Source organism: Apostichopus japonicus, chromosome 6, assembly GCF_037975245.1.
Source record: "Apostichopus japonicus isolate 1M-3 chromosome 6, ASM3797524v1, whole genome shotgun sequence".
NCBI lineage: Eukaryota > Metazoa > Echinodermata > Holothuroidea > Aspidochirotida > Stichopodidae > Apostichopus > Apostichopus japonicus.
This window is the reverse complement of record NC_092566.1, coordinates 7,387,186-7,402,478: the sequence shown is the minus strand read 5'-3', so window position 1 is coordinate 7,402,478 and position 15,293 is coordinate 7,387,186. Positions and strand designations below refer to the sequence as shown.

The 15,293-nt window shown below is 34.9% G+C and overlaps 1 protein-coding gene across 41 annotated transcripts in view; it reads left to right on the top strand.

Annotated features, from left to right (window-relative positions):
- LOC139968844 (uncharacterized) overlaps nucleotides 1-15,293 on the top strand; it is a 188,241-nt gene that overhangs the window by 140,717 nt on the left and 32,231 nt on the right. For 25 of the 41 annotated variants that reach the window (XM_071973368.1, XM_071973353.1, XM_071973346.1 and 22 more), the window contains 8 exons: nucleotides 863-886; nucleotides 4,532-4,549; nucleotides 8,045-8,089; nucleotides 9,626-9,704; nucleotides 10,020-10,220; nucleotides 11,293-11,400; nucleotides 11,589-11,662; nucleotides 14,143-14,193. In XM_071973368.1, coding sequence (XP_071829469.1) covers nucleotides 863-886; nucleotides 4,532-4,549; nucleotides 8,045-8,089; nucleotides 9,626-9,704; nucleotides 10,020-10,220; nucleotides 11,293-11,400; nucleotides 11,589-11,662; nucleotides 14,143-14,193 — 600 coding nt within the window. The remainder of the gene's footprint in view (nucleotides 1-862; nucleotides 887-4,531; nucleotides 4,550-8,044; nucleotides 8,090-9,625; nucleotides 9,705-10,019; nucleotides 10,221-11,292; nucleotides 11,401-11,588; nucleotides 11,663-14,142; nucleotides 14,194-15,293) is intronic. The other 16 variants (XM_071973378.1, XM_071973377.1, XM_071973375.1 and 13 more) reach the window with 7 other exon arrangements.

The following is a 15,293-nucleotide window of genomic DNA, read 5'->3' as shown; positions in this document are numbered from 1 at the left end:
ACTTCACTGTTGACACCAGAAACTAAAAAGAAGCTTTTATTTACATATATTAGGCCTAAACAATTGATGCAGCTCAGGTTAAAAATCTGTTTCCTTATTGCCTTAAAAATATTTCTCCTCAAAACAATTGTAACAGGAACCCATTATCCACCCCAACCTCTCTCCCTCTTCTACCCAGCCCACCCCCCCCTCAAAAAAAATATATGTGGAGAAGTAAGAAGGAAAATGAGACATTGAAGAAACTGGACAGGTCTCCTCCAGAAGTTTGTTATTTTATTCAAAACATATTGGTCATAGAAAAATGGAAACTTAATTAACTTTTGAGTTAAAATTGCTGAAAAAGGTCCTTAAATTCTGACACTAGATTGTATCATCTAGTCACATTTATACAATCATTTACTGTCCATAAAGTCTCATTAAAAGCATTCGTTATTAAAAACCATCTATCATTCAAAAGCAAAACTGAAGAAAAGAAATTCAAACATACCCACAAAAAAAAAAAAGAAAAAAAAAAGGAAATCCAGCTAAACATTCATGTTAATTTTTCAAAGTCTATTTTTAGGTTATTGAGGCGACCCTTTTAAAGATATGCATAAGTCAATTGGAAAATGATTTTGTCTGAATGATTCAGTTGTGTCCAATCACACATGAATTTTCCACATCTCCACTAAATAATCTCCATATAATTTTTGTTCCCCCTATTCTCTGCCACCCTATTTCTGACCCCTCTTGGCATTATCTGATTTGTTGTCTGGCAAGCACGTCTCTGGCTGACCTTTGACCTTGGTATCGTGCATGACCTTTTTATTTGTGCTTCGGTCAGACATGGCCATTTACCATTCATTTGATCTTTGTTTTCTAGGATTACAAAATGGAGAAGGGAGAGGTAACAAATCCTTTAAACAAGTTTTAATTTTTTTCATTTTTGTTAACAGCACGTCTGAATTAATCATCTTTTTATCTGTTTGCAAAAAAAAAATTAATTTAAAGCACCCCATTCTTAATCCTGCTCCTTGCATGTCTGAAAATACTGTATTAAAGTAAAAGTGGCATATCATGTTTGTGTTTAACTTTTGATTGAATTAATATTTTCTTTGGTAAATTCAATTTTTTAAAGGTTAATGCATAATTCTTAACATCATATTTCCTTCAACCCTCTCTAGCTGTGAGATTTTTCCAGCACATTGAACAGTTTAATGATATGTGATGTTCATTTTTTTTGTGAGGGTTGAATATCTTGTACACCCCTGGACAATTCTATGTATATTCATACAATGAAAATAAGACTCACTCATGAATATGCATGTTGACTTGATCACAACAAGAGGTATCTATTTGTCTTGGAGGCTTTTCATTGGGTGAAAGAATATACAGCTGGCACCGTCATTTTTTGCTTCCTTTACATCATGAGAAATCTTGAATGATTCTTTTTTTTTTGTTCCGTACCAAAGCCCTGAAATTTTATAGCTAGTTTTTAAGGAACACCTAAGCAGCAACCCAGGCTCTAGCCACGTAATTTATCGAATGGAAGTTCCTAGCTTACATGATGTCATTGTACATCCATTGAAATCTTGCTGACAAGAAACCTAATGATGAGAAAATGTGATATTAAGCCCCCCCCCCCCCAAAAAAAAAAAAAATAAGACAGATTTGCCGATGAGAAATGACAAAAGTAATTTGATAAAAAATTAATCTCCGGGTGCAAAGAGATATTTTCTAGCTTGGAAGTGAGGGTGGGGAAGGCGGAAAATAATAATAATAATTTTGAACTTACTTGTTACATTAGCAGTGACATAAAGTCAAATTGATCGTTAACTAATTTTTCATATTTGAATGTGTCTTTAATACTACATCAAACTTTAGCCTTCACACTAATACTTCTAACATGCATGCATGTGTACAAATATTACACACAATTTACCGAAACACACAACTTTAATAATCATTGTCACGAGCATGACTGTCATGTCAACATTTATTAACATCTAGATTGTTTTTGTCACTACCCTCTAATAACCAATGTAATTATTCTCTTATTGTAGTCTTGCTAACCCCATCATATTCATGGTTCCCATGCGGTCTAGAAAAAAGTAAGGGGAAAAACTCTTAAGAGAGCAGAGGACAGGTAGAAACTCTCTGCTAGGCCTTGACACTCCTTGAATTTTTTTGGGGATTAAAATGAAAAATCCTAATTTCAACACTTTTTGTTATGAATTACTCCAGCATGGTTTTTCGAGCAGTGTGAGACAAAATGTAAAATGGCATATTAAAATCAAACTGTGGTGGAAAGTAATTGCTGCAGCATCTCATGTTTGGGGTTCATGGCTGTTTGAATGCCCCCTTGAATGTCCTCTTCACCAAAATTAACGAAATTTGTTTTGCATACATTTGCAAGAGTTACAATTGTTAGGCTTACTGCCATCATTTAGTGTGTAGGTTTAATTGTTCACCATAAAGTCAGCCGCTGTATTTTGGTCTTGGTAGAAAGTCAGCCATTTCATTTACAAGTTTAAAAGCGTGGGAACCATGAAGTGTCATAAGAAACAAGAAATCTAATGTGTGTCCTTATTAATTTGAGGTAAGGATGTTCTTGCATTTATTATACTGGCTTTGTTGCAGTTGAATATTACATGCAATTCAGAATTTCACTTTTTTTATTAATTAATTTTTTTTTTGATATGTTCATTGGAAGGGTTATATACTTTTGAAAATGTTTCAGCTATAAAGAGGCAATGTTCATTATTTTTGAGAGACCTGTAGGGAACACCCAAATATACCATTAAATAAACAGCAACAAATTGATGTCAGCATTTAAATCCAATGAAGTATTTTGTCGTGGTTTATTTCAGTATAAACCAAAAGACAGATTGCAATTGTGGGTTGGTTTTTTTTGGGGGGGGGGGGGGAATAAAATTGCAAGATTAGAAGCAATATATGAGTGAAAATGTTCATATTTTGAATTAGGTATAAGCTTCATTGAACTTGAACGTGCTTAGCGTGGTTGTGCGCATTATAATAGAAGGTTAAGACCATTAAAACATTTTGACCCCACCAGAATAAATTGCGTTCAATTGGAGAATGGTACCACTTAGGACGTCATAATTGTCGCAGTCGATTTGACCGAAACAGAGAAAACATGACATGATGAATAGAACCAAACTACGGTAGTGTTAATATAGCTTGAAAAGTTACGCTGCTTTGAGATGCCAGCCGTATCCCAATATTACACTGCATGTGGAAACCATTCATTGCTCAGGCTGATGAAAATGTAGTGGAACTGGTAATCAGTGTACTAGTGTTATGTTATAGTTTATATAAAGTGCAACCGGCTGCTTTAAACAGTGGCTATCATGTGGCGTGCTTTCCAACACTATGGCTGGGTAAATTTAGACTTAAACCAAAATTCGCCAGCATTTAAATTCCTTTGTGGTACTGCTAGCTTTTATTTGTTCTATTAATGAAGGAACAATATAACCTGTACATTTGTTATATTCCACTGTTTTGAACTTATCAAGTTGAAATATTCAATTCTGAAGCTATCATGTGTGTGTGACACATTGCTTAGTATTCTAGTCCATCAATAATGTGTGTTGCATGAAGCTGTAGACAGAGAGATAAAACAGAGGCATAGGTTTTTTTTGGTTTTTCTCACCCAGTAGAACTTTGATTAAAATTAGAATTTTCATGCTCTCTATTAGTTAGTGCCTTCATTGTAGATTTCCCATTTCCCTTGACATGTGTATTAGGCGGAAAAAAAAAAAAATTCCAGATATTCTTGTAGAGGCATAAATTTCATCGCAATGTACATATTTATTAGTTAGTAGTTAGTCAATTCAAGCAGACTGCATGTTTCATATAAGGGCTTTGTTTCTTTGAAGAAAAAATTTCTCTCTTTCATTCAAACAAACTATGTAGGCACAAAATCAAATTTTATTTTGCCAAAAGAACAGTCAGCATCTCAAGATTATACTCAAGTATATTTGCTACATTCCATGTTTAACATTTTGAACATGAGAGGATGAAATATAGAGTATCAGCTTGTAAATATAGAGTATGTGAGACTATTAGGCTCTGATGCTCTCCCAGCAGACGTTACTAATCGTAGCCTTATTTGCAAATACAATTCTGGTGGGTTAAAGTGGTAATTATTGTCAACAAGTAATTAGACTAAATTGTCTGGTCATTCCTCCATGTTAGGTGAGAAGCAATATCTGACTATCTCATTCCCTCGATGATATAAATCAAACTTTGACACAATTCACTCGAGAATCGAAAATATTAAACGTTGTTAAGATTTTTTTTTCCCCTTTCGCTCATGAAGAATAATTGTTCTTTTTTAAAGCCACTTGTTCCAAGTTTTTGTTGTTGTTACTAAGAGGAATGTTGTTTGCCAATACCTCCATTTGGAGAGCAATATTAAACATGTGTTGTATAATGACAATAAGAATTCCACGATTGTAAAACCCTTTTCTAAGGTGTTGGAAAAATTTTCAACTTTGTTTGACCTGTTTTATTTCACCTCCTGTTACAGAGAGAACAGTATCACCAGGTATTGTATCGTGATGTATAGATCTGTAACAATTGCATGAAACAAATGTCCGATTCCCCACCCCTCCCTCCCCCCACACCACAGCACCTTGTTAATGGTCTTGTCTATATAAAAATATATATATATTTATCAAACGCACCTCATCTACCTAAACCTTGCACAGCATTTAGGTATATCGAAAACACAGAAAGTTTTCAAAAGTAGAAATGTCGCAAGTATTGTAGGATGTTTCAAGAAGAGTAGGATATTGAATTGAAAACATGCAGTTTTTATAGAAACGAAAACATTAGAACGAATATAATTTGGAACTAGTTTGCATCATTGTCCATATTAATATTCTGTTATATTAGTATTTTATGATTTGACTTTTATGGACTTTTTTAATTGGAATATTACTTTTATTTCTGACACCTTTGTGTTTTTTTTTCTTTCTGAAAGATACCAAATCACTGATGATCTTGAAAATTGGGCCATTATTGCTAAAATTAAGCTTTTTCTGCTCTCACTATGAAGCTGTTAGTAAAGAATATATATGCATAGTGCCTTAAGTTTCCTTCCTCCCACCCCCACCCGCTTAATGTTGTTGCCCTGTACCTTACAACTAGTGTTAATTTAATGTTACCTTCCAACCCCATCTGCTTAATGTTGTTGCCCTGTACCTCACAATCAGTGATAATTTTATGTTTCCTCCCTCCCACCCCCACCCACTTAATGTTGTTGCCCTGTACCTTACAACTAGTGTTAATTTAATGTTACCTTCCAACCCCATCTGCTTAATGTTGTTGCCCTGTACCTCACAATCAGTGATAATTTTTATTCCTCCCTTCCACCCCCACCCACTTAATGTTGTTGCCCTGTACCTTACAACTAGTGTTAATTTAATGTTACCTTCCAACCCCATCTGCTTAATGTTGTTGCCCTGTACCTCACAATCAGTGATAATTTAATGTTTCCTCCCTCCCACCCCCACCCACTTAATGTTGTTGCCCTGTACCGTGCAAATCAGTGATATATTTCCTCCCTCCCACCCTCTTAATGTTGTTGCCCAGTACAATACAATCAGTGATAGTTTAACGTTGCATGTAAACTAAAGTTAATCATTAAAAGTTATAAACGAGAATGTTATATATATAGTTTATTACATATCATAACAATTCCATCAAGGTCAGCGTGTCAAGTTGTGTGATATAAAATATGACTGCAATCTGCTTAAACATAAATATGAAGGTGTAATTAATCTTCATCTCAGGTTGGTAGAATGGGGTAGGGGAGTGGGAGTCAGTTGAGAGGGGCCAGGGGACGGGGTTGTCTCAAATTGATTCAAATCTGAAAGAATTCATGATGCCGCTGGTTGTTCTTTGGAACATCAATTTCTGACAGGTTCAGTCAAAAAGCATATTGTAAAATCATTCAGCAAAGACACCTTTCTGGCTTTTTATTCCATCAAACGTTATAAACCTAAATTTTGTCATCACCCAGGCACATTTTAGTTGAATGTTGTTAAACACATACAAAGAGAAATTTTCAAAAAGTTTAGTCCTTTCCTTCTATTAATGAACTGCATTATTGCAGTAGCTTAAAACTGAGTCCTACAAAAAAAAATTAACCAAAATCAGGGAACCACTTTACTATTTCTCTTGACTTGACTGAAATTTTACACAAGGACTTCATTCAACTTCCAAGAAGTATATACAAATTTGTATATTAATGTGCAGAATGTATCCACTTAGTATATATATAGATAGATATAAATTTCTTTTGCATATGAAGTTAGGTCCTCCTAGGTTCAAACACGATGTCTTTCTTTTTTTTCATGATTGAAAATTAATTCAAAGAAAACAAGGAATTGATTATTGATAAAACCATTTTGCAGCATATTTTTGTTAATCAGTTCTTTGTCATAATGCCTCACCCATTTTGCTTGTCAATGTAGCAAAGTTATTGCAAGAATTTGTCATGGCATTTGCAAACTGATTAAAACAAAAAAGTTGTATTGTCCAAAATTGTTTCAATTATTAGATTTGTTTGTTGTTCCTCTGGTTCCTTATTCATGTTTATCATGTTGTTGTTGTCGTTGAATTTGTTTGTGTGTGCTTTTTGTAATTTGTTTATAACTTTTGCTTTGTTTGTGATGTAACAGTGGACTCTTTGTTTGATACCAAATGAAGGGATCTTGTACCGAAACAGTTTTATATGTAGACCGTTTTAATTGTTCTCTGTTTGTGAAAATGATAGACCAAAATTTTTCATGGAGTAATAGTACAACTTAATTGTCGTTTTACATTTTATTTGGGGCATATTTTCTTATGTAAAAATTAATAAATGTATGAAGGGTGAAAAACAAAAATAGATCCCTTGGCATATCATTGTAGCTTAATGTTTAAAATAATAATAATAATAATAACCAATTTTATGATATATTGTTACAACAATTAGTGTATTGATATCAATCAGGAACACCATTTCCAGACTTAATCTTAAAAAAGTAAAATATGAATGTTAGCCTGAGAATTTGAAAGGCTGTGGTAATTCAAGTTCTCGTAAATTCCAATGTGCATAAGGTCAGCTATAGATGTTCTGTTGAATGCAAAAACCATGGATAAATGGAAGGTATACGAATATTGTATACTCATGAAGGAATCATAAAGCATATTTCCAAAATAAGTGACATTAAAACTGTTAATGAAACCATGGTTACATAAACAATATATGTTTAAAGTAGTTATGTGTCCATTGATAGGGTTATTTCATGATTTAGATTTGACACAGCTTGAGTTTGAATTTTGACCTGTTTTTTTTTTTTGTAACTATACTTTCTTGAATAGAAAGGCACTGCAGACTAGAACACTTTAATCTATAGAGAATGAAATAACATCAATTGTGGTGTGGATAATGTTGAAAGTTTAAAAAGGTCATAATTCTTTAAGGTCAAGACCAAATGGACATGGAAAAAGAAAACAGCAAATATTGTCTTTTTAATTTAATTGAAAGAGGAATCCAAATATAAGATAGATGAGGAGTAGTCATTGGAAATGGAAGCTATAGCTTTGCCAACTGTACCTTTTGAAGAATTCTGGGGGGGGGGGGGGGTGGCGGGGGGTGGGGAGATAGAATTGAATTCAATACAGTGACCTCAGGAAAACACTTTATGTACATTGTTTATTCAATGCTATAGTAACAGGCAGATCCCCATCAACCTTTCCTGTATTGTATGCTGGGGAAGGGCGGGGCTGTGGGTGGGCGAGGGGGGGGTAGGGGTTGATGCTAGTCAGCATTTGAGAGAACACTATGATGGAAATTTAAACAAAGTGCAGCTGACAAGTAATTTATTGAAGTTTAAATACTCTGAAATTAAAGTCACAATTCATGCCCTTCCCCATCCCCTGCTTGATCAATTTTTTCCAGCAATGATAATAAGGCATTTTGACCTCATAAAATGTCATTTTTTTATTCTTCTTCTTCTTCTTATCATTATTCACATTAACCACCTTCCAGACCAAGGAGATGTATTCTCTGACTAAAGTGGAGTTCACTCATAAGGTACTGGAATGGTACCCCTATCCCACCCCACCATCCCCACCCCATCCCCCTTTACACTGGCTGGTACCATCCATATATTACCCAGTTTTTATATGTGTCATGCATGATATTTGTGTTCAAGCCCTGTTTTTTTGAGCAATTTTGGGACAAACTTAGTTTTGAGATTTTGACCTCATTTCATTAATAAACTTGTTCAGTTCTGTGTAATTTGTGATGTTTTTGGTTCGTAATATTTACAACCCCTGAGGATCTGTATTAGAACCTTTTAACAAGATGCTCAAACTTCAATAAAGTTAAGCAGAGCAAAACGTGGTTTCAAGAGGAAGGGATGGGATCATCTCAGACAAGGGGGTTGTGAGATCATCTCAGACAAGGGGGTTGTGAATTGAACAATTTGCTGGGGTCTGCCAGGGGTGCAAAAAGAGAAAAGAAGGTAGCTTTCATGTGGAAATACCCATTAATGCCACTAAAATATTTGCACTTTTAAGTTGATGACATGAGAGAAATTGCATTTTATGTCATCCCCTGTTTTTTTTTACATCAGTACGCCCCCTCCCAATATCATCCTTTATGATTTCTCCACACACGAAGTATATATGTATCTGTGTCAGAACAGGCAAACACATGTACTCCAATATAACCATTTCACATATGGCTTCAGTCGATTTGTTTACTTTACCAATTTCAACCTTTTCTGTTTTGGGGGTGGCATGTCCTCTAAAGTTGGAATTCTCGGTAGCACCCTTTTAATTTCATTTTTGGTCTTCCTCTTAACTTGTGATCTTTTTTCTTTTTTTTTCAATTTTGAGAAATCTGTTTTGCATTGCTATGTCAGTCAATTGTGCTGAAGCCTTTAGAAGACTTTATTATCTTTTCATCCCTTTATACAGACAGGTACCCAAATGCAAAGTGAAAATCCATTACAAAAGTTTCTATTTCTATAAAATGTTGGAAACATTGATTTTATCCTCAAGTATTTTCATTCTCATCCTTGAAATGTTACTTTCATAAATCCCCTCTTGTTTAAGTAGCTTTTAACATGAAATCTAGAACAATATAAAATCATTTAAGTAGACGCGAAAAAAAAAACGTTGTGGTATTTGAGGGTTTAAACCTGCCCAACTATCGTCCAGCAGAACCAAGACATACTTGGATACATATTTCATTCGGCAAATCGCACAGACGGTTAAAGAGATAGTGTCTGTATATGCAAGTGGGATGCACATTGGCTACTTGGCCTGTGAAAAGTTCATCCAGTGAAGTAATTCTTTAACATTTCCAATTGGTTGACCTTGTTTCAAGTAAACCAAAGTAGCCAATAGAAGAAAAGATGTGTACAGGAGACACAGGAAACCGCTCTTCCAGGTTCTCAAGAAAACTTTTTAAAATAGCTTAGAAAAAAAGCGGCAAATTCAAAACTGTGCAATGTACATCCTTGATAATATATATATATATATATTTTTCTCTTCATTTCTGAACCATTAAATGGCATTCATAATTTTTAATTTCACAATTTTTGTGCTCTGTTGATCATAGGATATTCTCCTAAGTAACCTTAACTTTGACTACATCAAGGACAAGAAGAAGTATACATTCCCAGATGAAGCATCAAGAGGTAATTTTGATCTTTTTTTTTTCATTTTCAAAATGTTCAAATTTGTACTCTTTGTAATGTCATTTAAGTTTGCTTTGGCATCGCAAGAGAGCTGTTATAACAGGGATATTATTGAGTCCTTGAGTTCATATTTCTCTAACATCACAGTTCAGTATAAAAGATTCCGGCATTTATTTGTACCTAAGATTGTGCGTATGTAGAATTACTAAGCATGAAAACCTACAATCACTGGGATCATCATTGTTGAATGTTAGATCGACAATATTTGTTATTAAGCAAGCGTATCTTTTATTTCATTCACCCTCCTTGCGACAGGTCCAGGGACTGGTGATAAACCCGAAATCATTCTATGGGATGTTGCCAATAAGATGGGCAGTGATTGGCCAGCTCTGGGTCGTGAGCTCGGCATCAACAACAGAGAGATCAAACTGATCGAGAACGAAAACGACGACCTTCCAGAACAGGCGTTTGTCCTCCTCCATCTTTGGGCCGAGAGACAGAGCCCAGCTGCTTCAAGTAAGAGCAATTCCCAATATTCTTCACCAGTTCTCTTATCAACCAGCAGTTAACTCCTGGTCCACATACCTGCACTCGTTATGGCGATCGTGCTTTTTCTGTCGCTGCACCTTCTCTTTGGAACAAACTCCCATTTTACGTTCGTGACTCTCCCTCCCTTTGTATTTTCAAGAGACAACTTAAAACATTTCTGTTGATTCTTAGTTTTTTTTTTTTTTCCCTGGTTTCCTTTGTATCTTTCCTACTTTGTAAAGCCCTTTGAAACGCTGTATTAAGCGCTATACAAGTGTAATTTATTATTATTTTTATTATATTATGGTGACAGAAGTTAAAATTGTTTTAAAAACTGGAAAAAAGGAGGGAAAAAAGAAAAGAGTTTTGGCTAGAACTGGACTTGAACCAGTGACCCCAGGGTTTAATACAAGTCCTGCACCCTACCAAGTACACACCAAGCTGTCCCAGCCCGTAGTTGATGGCAATCCTTATATAATCATTTCTTTGCTTGGGGTGCCAACCAGAACTGGCAGTAACCTGGTATACCTTATAGCCAGTGATCCCACCCCAGTATCATCTGATACAACGAACAATGCGTCGTTCGTTTTTGTAATACTGTATTTCAAAAATCTGGGAGAAGCTAACATCTTGATTACATATTTTAGTGTGAATATGAATTGTTATGACAGATTATTGTGAAAATGATATTGCTTGATCTTTGCAATTTACAAATCTTATGAAGCTTCCATTGTAGTTTCTTAGATAGATTTTAAACATAATTGTCTTGAAAATACCTTGTGTGTCAATTTGTGATTACCGTGGAGTTGATTTTTTCACTCTTCTACTAGAGCTACTGGGCCAAATGTATTGTAACTAAAATGTGCTTTTTAATGTTACTGTTCATGTTTCATTATGTTCTGCATCTTCTGGAAATGTTTTAACTGTTGTACATTCTCTGTACTTGATCTGTAAAAGGAATTGCATAATATTTGGACATTTTTAAGCTCAGTGTAAAGGTCCCTTTCCTGGGAATAATTGCTACAGAGTATCATTTCTCCTTTCTCTCGTTAACCCACAGCTTCACAATTAGCTGATGCCCTGCAGGCCATTGGTCGTGGCGATATAGTTGACCAGTGTCTGCCTGAAGACAAACCACTCGATGTAACAGTTACAACCAGTAGACAGGGTAAGTTGAAATCTCGACGACGGATGTTGACAAATTGGCGCTTTATCAGCGCTCAGTTGGAAAATAGCATGCAGATGTATTTTTCATATTTGGTTTTATCTTTGTTTATTCAGGGCAGTTATGAAATTTTGCTGTAAAAATGTGACTAAACCGGAACAAGTCCTATCCTTTTTGTGTTTCTTCCACAGCCTATAGTCCCCTACGTGGAGACTTGGACTCTCCCAAAGATGGGACTGCGGACATCACCATTGACATTACAGGGGTAAATGACCTTGATAGAGCAGAAACCAGCTTAGGCTTGGTGTGAACATAGTTAATACTGTGGTAGTAAAGAGATGTGTGTGTTTGTGTGAGTAAATGTTTTGGGTGTGGGTATGTGTCCGTGTGGCTGATCGGCAAGTGATGAAGTGTGGCAACCGTAGCTGTTATTTTCTGGTTTCTCGTCTGTCTGTGTAGAGAGTGGTCGTCATAGCAACCTGCGATTTTGGATCAGTGAACCCATGCTACCAACAGTAGTTAACTTTTCCTTCTTATTTAACCAGCTTTTAACCTTGGCTTTTGAGATATGGTTTTGTTGTCTTTATTAATCAACCTCCAATTTTTTTTTGGAAACTTTTCTCTTTCTTATTTTGGCCTGCCCCATTTTATTCCATAACGTTATATAATCCTGGCTGAGTTATAACTTCATTGCATGTGGCTTAATATATTTCATATGTTAATTTTGGGCTATGCTGACTTGCATTCTTCATATTCACATAAATATTTATCTATATATGATTTGTAAAAACCCCACCCTTAAAAGACTGAAGGATTATCTAGCTGGCCATACAAAAAATTACTCTCATCCTTAGTTCGTAAAAAAAAGGAAAGAAAAAAAACCCCTACTATTTCCAGATTTCTACTCCATTTTTTCTTCAATTCTGTTTTGCAAATATTACCAATATATACATGTATACTGTTTGCTTACCCCATAGTTACCTCAAAAATGGTGTGAGCTTAGCTCCCTTCTCCAGACTTCAGTGTGTGCATTTATAATCTTTAAAAGTACATGCTGATTTCTTCAAAATATTACTCTTCACCTCTGGCTATCGTATTTCTTTGACTGCAATTAAAACAAATTCCTTCCATAGCATATAAAAAGAAATCGTCTGTAAATTTGGCTCTGATAGTCCGATCTTATGTGCGTCTGATGAGTTTGCAACGAACCAATGTGAGATGATTGTCGGAAAGAAGTAGTGAGACGTGACCATTTTGGACATGAAGTTAAAATGCTAGATCTGTTAGGATGGTTGTGAAAGTAAAAAATTGAAATGGATTTTCAAGATAACAAATATTCCTTTAATCACATTTATTGAATAGGAGTCACCTCTCATGAGAAATTTTGTGTTTCATCAAAAACAGGATTTTTAACTCTCTTCAAAATGTTAGTTGTTAATGTGACAAAATTAACTGTCTTTTGGAAAGTAATGGTAAAAGGAAAATGAACATTTTTCAAAAGTTTGACTGGAAAAAGGGTATGAGCCCCATTCCCAGCAGAATAAGATCTGGATACATGAACTTTGTGTGTGTACTGTAGACTAACTTTCAATTGAAATAGAAATGAAAACTTGACTTATCAAAACACAGATATCTAGAGAACAACTTAAAAACCTTCATTTCATAACAGATTTTAGCATTTTCCCACTTAGTTTTAAATATTTATTGTATTTGAAATTGGTTTCCTTAAAGGTCTTCACACATTTGGTTAGCCTATTAAAACTTTTGTTTTTCACATCTTGTCTTTCTTGAAAGTTGCAAAAATAATAAGGATGCCCCTAGCTTAAGTTTTTATGGATTCAAGAATGGATCCTTCCGATTTTTATGTGGTAGATTTTAGAAACTAGCGGTAGAGCGTTTGTCTTGCGTGTTTATACCCGGCAGAAGCTTCTAGCTTACGTTACATATTAGTTACATGTTTAGCTGATGCTTTGATCGTGATAGTCACTAGATGTCCATTTTGTCTGTTTCAGTCTTCTTCGTTGAAAAAGCGAATGTGTGGATGGAATGTTAAGTGACATTAGTGTACGAAAGGTCAAAGAAATTGCCAGAGTTAAGAGTAAAAAGAAAAAGAAAGTTTCCAACCAAGAAAACGGAAATGGTTTATAATAATCTCGACAAAGTACGACTCCCCTGAATATATATTATTAGTTTCAAAGTCCCAAACTTCTGACCCCTTCACACGGAGATGATTAATGCCATGTCCCACATGAAGTAGACCAAATATTGGATGAAGCATTGTCATTTAGAAGCAAACCCCCCCCTACATTACACCCCTTCTCCACCCCTCCCCTCTGTGATGCATAGTTCCCTCTAGCTCTAGACCCGCCCCTGGAATCTTGCTGTAGATTTTTAGTTCTTTTGGTGGGATCATCATTAGTCTTGATAGTTTGCTTGTAATCATTCTGTTGGGATTGCATACCTTTTTTAAGGTCTGTTTTTCATATTAACACCACTTTTTCTCTTCTTTTTTTCCTTCCCTTTTGTCGTGCATGTCATTATTTATTATGTTTGATTGGCCTTCTCTCTCTCTCTCTCTCGCATCTCTGGACTACTCCTAACATTTTCCGTTAAAACGCTCACGAAACCTTTTCCCCGCTTCATTATGGTATCGTGTCTTACCCGTCATGACCCACTTTTACATCCTTCAACCACCCCTCCCCCCTCTCACCCATCCACCTACACTTACAAATCGGCACTACAAAGGACGAGGAACCAGGATTTGAGGAACTGAAGCAAGAAATTACAGATGAAAAGGTACGAACAGAAAGGTTTCATTGTAATATTCAGACTTTTGAAAAAAAAAGCTCAAAGAAGGATTTTAAAAATGTCGACTTGAATAGGTTACAAATAATAAGCAAGTATTCTACACCAAATATTCAACACATTTCAAGTAAACATATTTCCTGTTCTACAAAGATAAGTTTAAATGTTAAAGTTTCAATGTCCTAAAATATGTATAGCCACATTTGAGCATGTGACATTATCATGGCAGATGAGATTAATAATTCCACCTGTTTTTCTTCTTCTTTTATGTAAGGTAAAAAAACAATTTATTCATAGATGAAGAAATATACATTTTGTACCTTAAAATTGTATGTAAACTTATTACACACAATATTATATAGACAGTAGCTTTATGTTTCACATTTCAAACAGATGCGCATAGAATAATGAAGAGACTGTAATAATTTAGAAAACACTTGTTGTGAAAAAAACAATATCCTCCAGCCCTCTCTTTCCCGTACACCACTGAGCTTTCTGGGTTTTCTTCATAAAAAAAAATTTGTATATATGGTGAAAAAACACAAGGGGATAACTTCCACATCGAGTAGCGACATGTTTCTTTGTTTAAATATGTTCCTACTTAGCTTTTAAAGTTTAACTTCTCTTCAAAGAAGAAAATGAAATGTACTATTTAATTCTCGATACTTAAGAGCTTATTCTGGCAAAAAATCTAGAAATATTTGAAAACCATCATTTCAAAGAAAAGATAAAATGTTCATCACAGCCCTTCTAATCCTGTTATCAAAGTTTATTAGTATTGGTATGTGCTAGAAAATGTGTCTACTGTTTGGTTTATATGGGATTTTCCAGCAGACCTGGACTGCTGAAAGAATATTAAAATTAAACGAAATAAATCAATCAATTAATAGACAGATAGATACATAACCAATATAAAACTGAACAAATGAAGGAAATTGTCTATTTTCATGTCAGCCCGGTTTATGCATTTTGTTTATTAATTTTTGTTATGCATGTTTCTTGCTCCTTTTAAGTATTCAGTGTACATCTCAGTGGCCAAAACATTCTGGGATACTCTTAAACAGTCCTCAAATACATTATAGAAATATTTT